Below are 13,182 nucleotides of genomic sequence, written 5' to 3' on the forward strand. Positions count from 1 at the left end.
TTTCAAGAGTTTGACTCGGAACAAGTGCAAAAAAACCGGGAAGAAACCTTCTACTCGAGCGGGCAAAAACGCTCCGCAAGCAGAGCATCTGAACTGATGAGAGCCGCAGTGCAGCCCTGCCATTGGGCGCTCTTCGTTTTCTTTTCCGCGATTCGCTTTTGAGAACCAAAACGACAGAGGTGACGGCGAAGAGTATAAGGACGCAGAAAAAGACTTCCTTACATTTTCGTTGAGGCGTTTCCCTTTCGTCTGCGAAGATACGCGCTCAAACAACTGCCGCGCCTCTGTCGCGACACAAACGCGCCACGAGACACCTACACATATACACACAAACGCGGCTCGTCTCGCCTTTTATCTTCCCACTTAGATGGAGCTGAGATACACCACACTTTGTTGGAAAAACAGTTTGAGAAACACTGTCCAGTGCAAGGCTGCTTCTCCTTGCAGATGTAGAGATCCATCCCCGCACATGCCTCAAAAATTTAGCTCTATAGGCCTCCACAATACCCATATATATATGTATATATATACATGCTCACACATATATGTGTACAAAGATCGTCACATACTATGAATATATACACATGTATATGTGCATGTAAGAACGCAGGTCACGTAATGTACGGTTCAGTCTGTGAGTCTTTTTTTTGAGCACGCCGATGATGTTGCCTGAGCCCCGAGTGTAGCTACGGTGATCATTATCGTGGAAGAAAAAACAACCGAACACCGTGTATTTTATATAACAAAGTTGTTCAGGGGTGCAAGTGCGGGATCTCTTCTCGGCATAACGTCTTTGCGTTAGATGCGGTGTATATACCTCAATAGCTGGAACAGTCGGTGGTACGCTTAAGTGGAACAGAGCCCAAGGACCCAAGCGTTCCAGGTAGCGAGGAAAGCGATGGTTTGGCGGGGTAGGCTGGATAGGAACCCAGACAGTGGCCAAGAGAGCTAAACGACTTGAGCGGATTGAGAGTTCTCCACAGTGAAGGGAAGGAGGAGAAGAAGCAAACAGGTCGAAGCTGGAAGGAGCAGAGGAGCCCATCGCACGCGAGACAGCTCGACACAGTGCGACCGAGCACAAGTTGAAACAGACAGCATGGAACTGCCAGCAGATGCATGAGAATGATAGTGCATGAAGACTTTAATTCAAACGCCGTGACAGTCGAGAGCTTAGGAAACGCACAGAGAGAGCCGCGGTGACCATGGCAGGACCGGCGGCCTCTGCGTAGAGGCCTCGAGGGGAGAGAGTGACTGTTCCTTTTGTGTCTTGTTTGAGGCAAAAAGGGCCATGTGTGTAGATTGAAGGCTCTCTCTCAGGACGCGGAAGAGCGCCACAGCGACAGGATCTCTTCTTTTTCTCGAAAAGAGAGAAAAGTGACCCCCACAGAAAAACGTGTGCCCGGCCACAGCAGCAGCACGGACAGCCGTTACAAGTGCTCACAGTTCGGGTGAATTTGTGTCGTTTTTAGTTTTTTTAGTTCCTTCTTCTGACTTGGGCTCGTTAATTTTTTGATTTCTTCCTCTCCCAAATGCCATATGACCACAGAGGAAATCTGCGTAAGGGGAAACTTTGGAGAGATCTTTGCTCAGCTCCTTTTTTCTGCCCTATTCACTTTTGCGCGCCGGGGTGCGTCCAGTGGGCCCCGTTGAGTTCTGGCCTTGAAGCTTTTTTAGCGTCGTCTCCTCCATGAATTCTTTTCTTTTTCTTTCTTCTCGCGTCTCGCCTCCCCATTTTCCGTTTTCTCCCTCTCTGTTGCTGGTTCGGAGTCATCGCGGCACACAAAGGCCATTGCCACAGAGGTGTCGGCTGCCTTCTCCAGCGCGGAAGCCCCAACCGTTCGCGTGACTCCGTTGTCTCCTTTCCTCTTGTGTCACTTCCAGCGTTTGTTTTCCCCTCGATTCTTGAGTCGACTGCACCTGGTTCCGTCTCAGTGTCTCCCTTCTCTCTGCTCTTCTCTTTCACTTCCCTCGCGTCCGCGACTTCTTCGGAGCAGCGAATCTGCCTGTGGCCGTTCCTGCGCGCGAATTTCCTCTCGGAGTTGTGAACAGCGTTCTCTCCCTTCATTCGCATGCGACCCTCGATATGAAGCAGCCACCAGAGCAGGCGCTCCAAAAGAGAGAAGAAGCTTTGGCAAGCAACTGCGGTAGGACGCAGAAACCGCCGGCGGGAGCGATACGACGCAAGAGAACGCCCAGAGACGCCTGAAACGCAAGTCCCAGTACGACGCAGCTGCGAGAAAATGAGAATCCTTTAGTTAGTCGGGGCATTGGAGACACTTGGCAAGGGATACGAAACAAAGAAGGAGACGGGAGCGACACCGGAAGGAAAGAGAGAGACATGGGAGACGTCAGGAAGAGGAGGGCGAGAAGGTGCAGTGATGATGATGCCGCGTAGACGGAAAAGATCCCTGCACGTCGCGACAACACACAGACATATTTTTCGAGGGAGTGGCTGTCGCTCGACACCGAAGGCCGAGAAGAGAACGGGGAAACGCCAGGGTGTGGAAGTGCCTTAGAAGGGAGAGCGCCTCATGAATTGGAACACAAGAGACAGGACTTCGGCGAAGCCCCTGTCTCCTTTTGCTAACGCCTCAGACGCCTAGGCACACGCCGCGGTTTCCAGACTTCTCCAGAGCCTGTCCGTGGGTGGACTCTCCCGTTGTTCAACATGGTGGCCGCTGAGAACTGTGGGCAGTGAAAAGAAGTCTCTCTCATCCGAGGAACGATTTCCGAACCCCCGCGAAGACAATGGAGACTCAGAAAGACCCTGTGGACTCTTTCGCGCAGACATTTCGAGAGAAGGCCCGGCACAGCAAACCGGAGAAGGCAGGTGACCGCCACGCGTTTGAAACGCAACAAAAGTCCAACTCAGATCGTGCAACTGGAGAAAGACAACCCACGAACCAAGGCCGTTCCCTGACGGCGGCTGCACACCTTACGGAAGCCCCTCGGCTTATGCCTTCCTCGCCTTCTGTCTCTCCTTCTCCTGTCTCTCCTTCTTCTTCTTGTGTCTCTGCGTCTGCTGCGGCAGTGGGGAGTCGCCCTACTAGCGGCGATGCTTCTTGCGCAGAAACGTCTCGTTGTGGAGCTTGGAGGGCAGCGTGTGGGGCGCCTTCGTCGAACTCAGGAGTGAGGGACAAGGAGGAATGCTGCGCCATGAGGAGACGAGTCGGACGTAAACAGAGCGGGGAGCGTGCAGAAGAGCTCGAGGATGCTGAATTCCGGTTTTCAGCCGGGCTGGTCCACATCGTGCCTCCTCCAAAGGAATTGCCTGAGCCGGCTGCTCCAGGAGGCGCAGACGCAGCTGAGTCTGCAGGGGACGGGAGACAAGCTGGCGACACCCAGGGTGAAGAGCGCAAAGCAGGAGAGGGGGACGAGAGGAGACAAGGGAGGAGGCTTCGCGAGAGCGGAAGGTCAGACGCAGCCATCCGATATGAGACAGACCGTCTTGAAGACGGGGAAGAAGGGAGCAGCGAGAAAGAAGAGACATCATTTCGGGAGCCAGGGCAAAACGGAGAGGAGAGGTCAAAGGGCCGTTCAACTAGACAAAGAGGAAACGACGTGAAGAGTGAAGAAGAGAGACGAACGCATGTGAGTCAGAAATGCAGAAGAGGATCTCGGCCTACCTCGTCTTGTTCTGTGTTGCGTGAGGCGTCACCGTCTCAAGCTTCTCCCCCTGCGCCGCCAGTTCCATGGCTAAACTGTAAACCGTCAGTTTTTGAGTCTTTCGGGTCTCCGGCATCCTCGACGTCTTCGTCTGTTCATTCTTTGGGTCGTACACACTCGCCTGCCCTCTGTGCGAGTAAACCTCTTGCTTCTTCCGGTCTTCCCTGCACAACAGAAGAGAAGATGCGACGTGTGGGGTCGGGGACAGCGGACGACGCGGAGGATGGGGCAGCGCTCGTGAGAGTTCGCGCTGACGACGGAGAGACAGGCGACGAGGAAGCAGAGGGAAAGAAGCGTGAGAAACAGTCGGGCGAACTGCAGCGAGACGCCTCCACAGAGAAGGAAGAGACTCTGAGGGAGAAACCGAGTGTCCCAGGAGAGGCGAGAGGAACACAGGGTACCAGCACAGCGGAGAAACGAGCTGGTCAAGCGCCGACAGAGATGATCGAGGATTCATATAGGTTGGCGAAACCGGAGAGGCGCGGAGTTGCCATTTCAAGGCCTGCGTCTCCCTCGAGACCCGAGCCCTCAGGTGCATCCTCACCATCTCACTGTTCTTCCAGTTCCCCTGTCTCGCCATCGCACTCTGCGTTCACATCGCAATCCAAGTGGGAGGCTTCCTCGATCGTGTTTCTCTCAAATGCAGTCTCTTCCTCTTCTTCGCCGTCGTGCCAGTCGCACGCCTCTTCGTCCTTTGTGTCTCCGTCTGCCTCGCAAACGCCGGCGACTCTCGTACCGATTCCCCCAGGGATTGGGGTGTACTTTGACCCTTTCGTCCGGGGACCGTCGTTCCCACACTGTCCCTCTTGCGCGAAGCCCACCGCGTTGACTTCACCTGCTTCAGAGGCGAAACTGATGTCGACCGATGGTGGACTCAGCAGCTTCTGCTGCTGCGGCCTTCCGAGGCATCCACCGCCCACTCTTTGTCATCCCTCGTCGATGTCCAAAGTGTCTCCCTCAGCGGCCCTGTCTCCGTGGTCCATGCCCGCCTCTCCGTCGCCTACGTCCATCACCTGCTCGTCTAGCGGCTTCCACGCGCCTCCGCCTCCAACTTCTTCTCGTGCACCTGCGGCGTCGGTGGGTCCCTGCCTACCGTCTCTGTCGCGCCGGTCGCGTCCTCGCTCTGCTCCCGCCTTCGCTGCAGCTGCTGCCCCCTTCCCGTTGCTGGTCACTCAGCTGTGTGCGCGCAGCCTGCTCGCCGTCATCGCGAGTGACGACGGCCGCTTAGCGCGGTGGAAGCAAATTTTCAACAACCTGCAGTTCGGCGTTCGGGCGTTCTTGAATGCGCCGGAAGTGATCTATTGTCGGGGATTGACTCGGGGCGCTCAGTCCCGCCTCTTGGGCCTCGCCGTCAACATGCTCCCTGTGTGGGTGTACCTCGCAGTGCAGCCTGAGAACGCCATAGACGCTGCTCACGAAAAAAGCATGCAGAGCGACTGGAGGAACGGAGAGACCGGAAGGCCAGGGGAAGCTGGCGAGAATGCACAGACTTCTCGACAGCGTGGAAACGAGGAGAGGGAGACGACCCGCCGGATGGAAAGCTGTTCAGGTTGCAGGACAGGTGCCGATGCGCGGCATGGCTTTCTTGATGAAACGCGGGGCAGAGAAGAGGGAGAAAAGGCGAACAGTCGAGGAACCGTGAAAGAGGCAGTCGCAAAGAACGCCGAGGAGTGCAGTGCCTCGAGGACGGGAGATTGGAGAAGACGGGAAGCGAGGCGAGAGACAGAGGATAAGAGACACCCGACGTGTCTGGAGGCTCACGTCGCCCCCATGGCAGGGGACGGCGAGAGGCCGAGCGACGAGGCGGAGGCGCGAGAAACGCGGAAACGGAGCCGAGAAAATGAGGTAGAAAGTGCTCGTTCTCCTCGAGAAGTACGAAAGTGTAGGACAGCTCGTCGGGGAGGATTTGACGCCGAGAGCGAGGAGGAGAGCGCCGGCAGTCTTCGGTCGAGTCCTGGAAGCAATGCAGGAAGTCCCAGGGGGGTCTGGCACGAATCGGCGAAGGAAGACTCGCAAGGATCGCGGCATTCGTCCGGTCTTCCGCCTCACTCTTTGATGGCCTCCTGGAAGACGCCTTCAGAAGAGCAACGCGGCGCTGAGGCGTCTGGGGGCAGAAAGGAGAGCGACCAAGACCACGAGACGGCGGTGGAGAACGACGGCACATCCACGGCTTGTCCAAGAGAGACGGATGGCGGCGACAGTTCGCTCGAGCTGGCAAGAGGAGGAGGAAGCCACGGAACGCGGCATGCACAAGTCCGCGAGTTTGGCGCCGGTCCCCCCTCCAACTTCGCCTGCCTGGAGGACGTTCCGGATCAAGCAGAAACGCGTCGTGTTTCCTCAGACGCCAACAGGCGCGAGACACCAGGGAACTTCGAGATCGAGGCCGCGGCCACAGTACGGACCGGTGAGGTGGAAGCGGCGTTGAGAGTCTCGGAACGTATTGTTGGTACCAAGTCAGCTGTTTCTGCATGTTCTTCCACTTCGGCGTCGCCTTTGGCCTCCGGGTGTTCTTCGCCACCGTGTGCCGGTTCTCAGTCACCCGGCGCTTCGTCATCGACGAGTTCCCTTGCAGCTTCCGCTTCTCTCCCCTTGTTCGTCTGTGCTTCTCTCCCGGCCCCCGACCGTGTAGGGCAAGCAAGTGTGGAGGCAGCAGGTGTAGAGGAAGAGGAGCACCCTGCTGCCGCTGCTTGTCCGGTCTCGTCTGCACACACGGAGAGCGCCCGACAAGGAAGGGGAGCGATTTCTGGAGATTTTGGAATCCGCCTGAAAGAGACGAAAGATCAAGAGGCGACCCGCGACAGAGCCGCAGGAACGCCTAGGGAGGCTGAGGAGGCAGGTGCGTCGAGGGGACGCGCTGAAAGGCCCAACGACTGCAGGCGCCCGATGCGGCAAAGCACAATGAAGCGGCCAGTGAAGGCCAAGCTGCGCGCCCTCTCAACCGCGGAGGGAGACGCATGCGAGGTGTGGGGAAACAAGGATCCCGGAGAAGCGAGGAAGTCAGCATGCAAGAGAGAGTTGAAGGGCCCTCGAGAGGTAGAACGAGAAACGACGGAGAAAGCGAAGGAGAGCGAACGCGGCATGTTTGTGGAGTTGAAAAGCGGGCACTCCGGTGGAGCTGGAGACGGGGAAGAGTGCAGAATAGTGGTTGGCGAACCCGGGGTGGAAGACACAAGAGACCGACCGAAGAAGAAATCACGAGGAGGACTGCCCGAGATGCCAGGCGGGAAGCTCGAACATGACGAAGCAACAGAGATATTGGCGAAAGAACTGTGGGTGGAACACGGAAAAATTGGAGAAGATCGTGACGGACAGGGTCGAGGCGCATGTATGATCAGAAGCAACGCAGAAGGCGAACCATGTTCTACACGGGAAGAAGAACGACGTAGCCCTGAAGTAGAGACGGAGCCGTCAGAGGGCCGTGAAGCTTCGGTTAAGACGCCCGCTACTGAAGACGCTGAGAATTGTTCTCTGCGAGACGCAAGTGGAGCGGAGGCCCCGAGCCTCCCGTCGCCCTCTGCACAGGCTCTATCGTCTTTCTCACCTGTCTCTTCGTCCTCTCTTGTGGCTTCGACGGCTTTATATCGGAGTCTGCCCGACGGCAATCTGGCGCGATCACCCTCGCAGTCCAGCAGCCAGACTCGCAGCGAATGTAGTGCGTCTTTGGGAGCCGCTGAAAGATCGCAAGAAACTCCAGAACTCGCAAGTGTCGTAGCGTCCCCCTTGGGCCTTTCTACGACTATCAAGCTCCCTCTGTCTTTCGCTCGTGGGCATCCCCAAGACAGCGAGAACGACAGGCCAGACCACTCGCGCACAGCTTCACGTTCCGAGATGCCCACGGAAGCGGCCAGGGCGTCTTCTGCATCAACTGCATGCAGCACTGCCAGCAGCACACCGCCTGCGTCCGTATCTGTGGAGAAAAAGGAGAGCTCGCAGTATACGGCCATCTACTCCATCGAACAAGGTGGCGCAAACAGTTCCTGTGGACCTGAAAGAAGCGAAGCGGTGGCGCATCTCGCTTCTCAGTCCTGCGCGTCTGAGACACACATCGCGGCCAACGGCTATGGAGCTGCTTCGCTTCTCGCGGTGGCAGAGCAGTCACGGACAAGCGCACCACAGTGTTCACTCGGGGCGCGACGAAGCCGAAGCGAGACAAGACGGCAAGAACAAGCAGATGAGGCAGCAGGACGTGAAGCTGAACCTGAAGGAGGGTCTCAGAAAGGTGCAGAGGCAGACGCCCAAGAAACAGTCAAGTGCAGGCGGCGGAGAGGAAGAAGTGAAGGGGAAGGCGGGGTGAACACAGGAACGGAGACACTGAAGGACGGAAGGAGAGGAGAACAGGGACGGATGGGATATTCTGAACGACGGGAGGAAGCGAGAGGGAGTAGCTTCGAGTTGTCCGAGTCAAGCCGCAACGAACCACATTCTGGAGGAAGAGAAACGAGGGCGAGCTTGAGAAGTAAGAGGGCAAGGGAAAATCCGGGAGGCGGGGCGTCGCACGAACTGCAGACGAGACATGCGAGACCAGGAAGCCACGGTTTGCCTGCTGATTCTTCTGAGCGAGACCTCGAGGTGACGAGAAGAGAGACAGAACCGCAAGCACAACGCCGAGGCGCTTGTCCGAGGCCTCGGCATGAAACACGGGTCACCACACCCCCTCAGGTGTCAGGCGCGATGCCGGCGTCTCCCTTTCATGCCTTTGCTGCGAGTCCTTCTCGAGCGCTGCCTGACTGCTCGTCTGCGGATGGGCCTGCCGCCAGGCTCGCCTCAGATCCTGAAGAGCGGCTGGAGCACCTGCTTCTCTTCTACCGCCGGTGGCTGGGGGACCGGCGCTCTGGGAACCCCGCCAGAGAGGCGCTGCTGCAGCACGCAGAACTCCTGCTGCCCGACGCGTTTCTGTTCGGTCTTTTCCGCCTTCTGGCTCATCTTGCTGCTCTCGAGTCGCGCCTCGAGACGGTCGCGGGTGGGAAAGCCTTAAAGGCAGAGACGAGCGGGGAGAGAGAATCCTGTCGAGGACTGGAGAGCGAGGGCGAAGGAGGCGCGCGGAGACGAGGGAGACCGCCAGGAGACTGCGGGACAGATAGGTCGCGGCGGAGACGCCTAACAAACAACGGGGGATTGAACGACGCACCAAACAGAAAGCGACAAACCCCCGAAAGGCCTGCGCGGCCGGGGCGGGCGCGTACCTCGTCGCCGTTCGCGCCACCCAGTTCCTGGTCGCTTTGCAGCGTCGCGAAAGTTGCGTCCGAGGTAGCGGTTGGGACTGAAGCCCTTTGTCGACTTGTCTTGGAAGGTGCGGAGCTGAAGGCGTTAGAGCAGAAAAACGCGTCTTCGTTGCACCTGCGGGGAACCGCGGCTAACGGCTCCAGCACCGCGGGGCCCAGTGGAACTCTGCAGATGGCTGCGGGGAACTCAGCGTCTGCCACGGCGTTTCCGCCTCTGCCGCTGCTGAAGACGGTGACGCCGACGCCCACGGAAGCTTCCGATCGCTCGAGGGTCGCTTCTGCGTCTGGGTGTCCTGGATCCCTCGCCTTCGCTCCCGGCTCCGCTTCGTCGCGATCCTCCCGCACTTCGACTCCGATCCGCAGTCGCCAAATGTGTGCCAGCAAAGCGGGCGCTGATTCGCCGGGCGGCTCGTCGAAACTCTGGTGCAGCTCCAGCCTGGGGCGCCCTCTCTCTCCACATTCCTCGCCTTGTACCGCGTCCCCGACCTCTTCATCTCGCCGTCTGTCACAGGGGTTTAGGTCAGGCAATCGCACGACGCGCCCGACTTCTTTGCCACGAGAGACGCGGAGTTCGAAGCGTCAGTGCAGGTCTTCAGAAGTTCCATGTGACGTTGTTTCGTCTCCTCTTCGCAGGTCTCCAGGCGCCCACACGCATGCGTCAGAGTCTCTGAGGCAAGGAAGCCATGCTGGAGCCCGGCGGGGTCTTCTTCCCTGTTCGAGTTCTCCGACGAGGTCCTCTGCCGCGCCTCACCACTCTGGTTCTTCGCCTGTGTTCGTTGAGGGGACCGGTCAACCAGCCAGTGGATCCGCGGAGAAAAAGGCCGCGCTTTTCGCGGTTGAAGGCGCCTGCGCGTTGTTTCGCTGTAGCACCGTTTCGGCGTTTCTCCGACGCTCGCCAACAGCAGGGAGTCAAGATGAAAAGAAAGACCCGCGTGAAGTCGCGACGCGACACGCGCGTGCCAGGGACTTCATTGTGAACCAACGGCGCGGGAGTTCAGCCTCGGCCCACAGGTCAACTTCTTCCTCCGCTCCTTGTTCCTCCGGAGCCGATCCAGCGCCTGCTGCATGCGCCTCGCCCGCCTGTGCGTTGGTGGCCTCGAGTTCGGCTGCCAAGCGAGGCCGCCTCTACCACAAGCTCCGCGAGCTCCTCGTCGACTTCACCTGCGTCGTTGGTCGCCTCGCAGCCGTTCACATGGACCATCGCCGGTGCTGCATTCTCCGATGCAGAGATCTGCGTGCAGCGGCACGCGCCTTGGACACCCTCCCGAGTTCCGCGCTCGCTCGGAGAAGCTGGCCAAGGCCCGGAAGCGCGCGGGGGCAGGCGGAGTCGAGAGGGGACTGCGAGGCAGCGATGGGCGGCAACAGGAGCGAAGAAGAACGCGAAGGAAGGAAAGGAGAACCACGAGCCGGAGCTGAGCACGAGAAGGTACAGGAAAACGAGATCTTGAAAGACAACAAGATGGTCAAGGGAAACGCGATATTTAAGGCAGACCAGAGGGTGAAGAGGCAGACAAGCAAGCTTCGAGAAGGGAAAGAACCGTCTCGGCCTGATTCGTTGTCGCCGGTTTCCTGCCGATCATCGGAATCGGACCTGGCTGTCAGCGAGGCGCAGTCTTCGAGACACGCAGGAAACGACCACCGGAGTTGTATGCACAGCGAGGGCTGTGGAGCGGCGAACCAAGTAGATGAAGGCGACCACGAGAGGCGGGTCGAGACAAAGGTCGCTAAACAACAAGAGGACGAAGGAGCAGCGAATGGTCTGAAGGCCGTTCGGCGCATGCGCCATCGGCGGTCGCCGAGGCTCTTAAGCTGCACGAAAGAGGCGAGCGGACATCCAGAAAGCCGAGGTGAGGTACTTGCCAGTCTGTGTGATGCTTCGTCAGGACGGTCGACGCCCGACATGCATTCTACACCAGGCCGTGCGGGGAACATTGGCATATGCTGTGGGAGAGCAGCGAGCAGCGAACGCGAGGGATCGCCAGAGTCGAGAGATTCCAGGGAGGGAGGAAAAGCCAAAGCAGCGAGTATCACGGGTGAGAAGGGAAGGAACTGTATCCTGGGGAGAGAGAGTCGAAGGCCAGGCAGCGACGAACGAAGGCGCAGCGGCAAAGTGCAGGACGGCCAAGCAGTGAAGGGCGAGAGGCAGACAGAGATCTCTGAAGTGAAGACTGAAATTGAGGACAGTTGGCACGACGAGGAGAGCAAAGCGGAGGCAAACGCGCGCCGAGAGCAACGTTCAAGAAAGACAGCAGGCGGAGAAGACAAGGGAGGGGCGCTGGTGATGAAGGAACCGAGAAGACCGCGGCGCAAGGACAATAGGTCACACTGCGATGGAGATGGAGACCCAATGATCGAACAGACCAGCGACACTGGCAGCAGCTTTCATCCCTCGTCTTCTTCGTCTGGCGAAGACGAAGAGGACTCCGAGGACGAAGCTCTGCGACAGTGGGAAGCGCATGCAAACGCTTGCTGCAACCTGGCCCATGCATCGGCTGCTTGCGCGTCGTCCTCGTCCCCTGCATTGCTCGTGCGGATTCCATGGGGAGGGATTGCGGAGGCGTTCGATGACTCGAGCCCAGGTTTCGCCTTTTCATCGTCTTCGTTACTGGCCGGAGAAAACCACGCAGGCTCTTTGTCGCTAGCTGAGTATCTGCACTTGGTCGCAGGCTGTTTCTGTGGATGCGCCGATTCGGACTTTGCACCCGAAGATATCACCGCCTCAGAAGACGAAGAGGAAGACCAGGGAGACCAATGGGAAGACGAGGAAAAGGACGACGCCGCTGAAGAAGAGGAAGAGCGAGGAGACGCGAGCACTGAGGTTGAGAACCTAGACATAAAGAAAAGATAGGGACGAAGAAAGACAGCGGAGAAGTCCGCGAGAGCGACGAATGAGCTGCAGATTCTAAAGACGTGGACGGTGCCGCTTCCCAACACTGCGGCGAGCAGCATGACGAGGAAGAAACTAATCGACAAATGTAACTGACGGCGTTCGCAGGCTGCCGGTTACTGTGCTTCGGAGCCAAAGGCGTCGATGGTAGGCGGGGTCGGAAACTGAGACACCACGGCAGAAAGACTGGTGGGTGAAACGAGAACGACAGAAGGGAAACGGAATGGAAGACGAAGACAGAGCGTCTGTGGCGTTCCAGACGATGATTTCAGGCTCAGGAGTCGACGGTGGCAACGACATAGCTGGTATGTCTATCCGATGATGTAAATGGTCGCCGTGGTGCGCGCCCACATGCGTGTCTCCTCAATCTGTCTCACCAGCCACAAATGTGTGGTTGTTTGCCTAGTTGTATAGATCTCTGTAGATCGATTCGTTGATACACACCTTGATATTACCTACCTAAATAGAGATGTATATATGTATTGTCGGACAATCACTTTCAACCGCCTCTGTAACTGTAGAACACTCTTCTTTCCTCGAGACTTGGGGTCCGCTTTCGCTGGATTCGACGTTTTAGGCGACGAGCGTTTCGCGGCTTCCGCATTGGAAGCAAACGTCTCCTAAGCGTGTGTCGTCGCTTTACTTTTTTACCGCTTCCCTGGCAAGACTCAAGGGAGAAAACGCCGGGCTGCCTTTCTTCCGTCGCCTCGAATCAGAGAGCATGAAATGGACACAAGGACCCTTTCCGTTCACTTCATCTCTGACGAAAGGAGTGACGGAACTGAAGAACGCTGCTTCTAGTGTCTCTCGTGTTTTTGGACTGGTAGAGGGAGCAGAGACCGGAAGGCGTTTTTTATGTTCATTCGGCCGGGCAGTGTAAGAGAAAAATGAGCTCCAGCTAATGATGGGCATGCTAGTTGTCAAGAGCGGAAATTCTCAAACGCGTCGTGCGTCATCCTTGCGTTCGTGTGTGGATGTCGACAAGGGAGCAGAAATAAGGGACAGCAGTCTCCCGGTTTTTTTGTATAGAGACAGAGGCAAGGAGGCAAGGGCGAAATGTGCGTTTGCTTCTTTTTCTTCTGTTCCGGGGATCAACACAATACAATATATTGAAGCATTTTTTTGAACAAGAAACATCTGCATTGCGCTAAAACGCGACCGTCTTCACGGTGCTCGGCTTTTTCGTTCTTTTGGTTTCCCGTAGAAGGCTCAGTGCCATGAACCGACGATCAGTGAAGGTAAACATTGTTCGAAAACGGCCTTACCAGAGGGACTGAAACCTGAATTGAAAAATGCAAACCCGCTGGCGTTTGTATCTGCGCGGCAGCTTCCAATACTTGTGAGTAGTCTACAAGGCAGCTGAAAATGGTCAAGGATAGTGAACTTAAACTACGTTTCTGGGACACT

General features: G+C 57.4%; 1 protein-coding gene across 1 annotated transcript; it reads left to right on the forward strand.

Annotated features, from left to right (window-relative positions):
* Nucleotides 1-1,672: 1,672 nt before the first annotated feature.
* TGME49_306300 (hypothetical protein) lies at nucleotides 1,673-12,913 on the forward strand. Its single transcript, XM_002370351.2, has one exon. It carries the CDS (start codon nucleotides 2,749-2,751, stop codon nucleotides 11,734-11,736), a length of 8,988 nt encoding a protein of 2,995 aa, XP_002370392.2. The 5' UTR covers nucleotides 1,673-2,748; the 3' UTR covers nucleotides 11,737-12,913.
* Nucleotides 12,914-13,182: the final 269 nt, after the last annotated feature.

The sequence above is a fragment of the Toxoplasma gondii genome, chromosome IX (genome assembly GCF_000006565.2).
Source record: "Toxoplasma gondii ME49 chromosome IX, whole genome shotgun sequence".
In the NCBI taxonomy this organism is placed as follows: domain Eukaryota; phylum Apicomplexa; class Conoidasida; order Eucoccidiorida; family Sarcocystidae; genus Toxoplasma; species Toxoplasma gondii.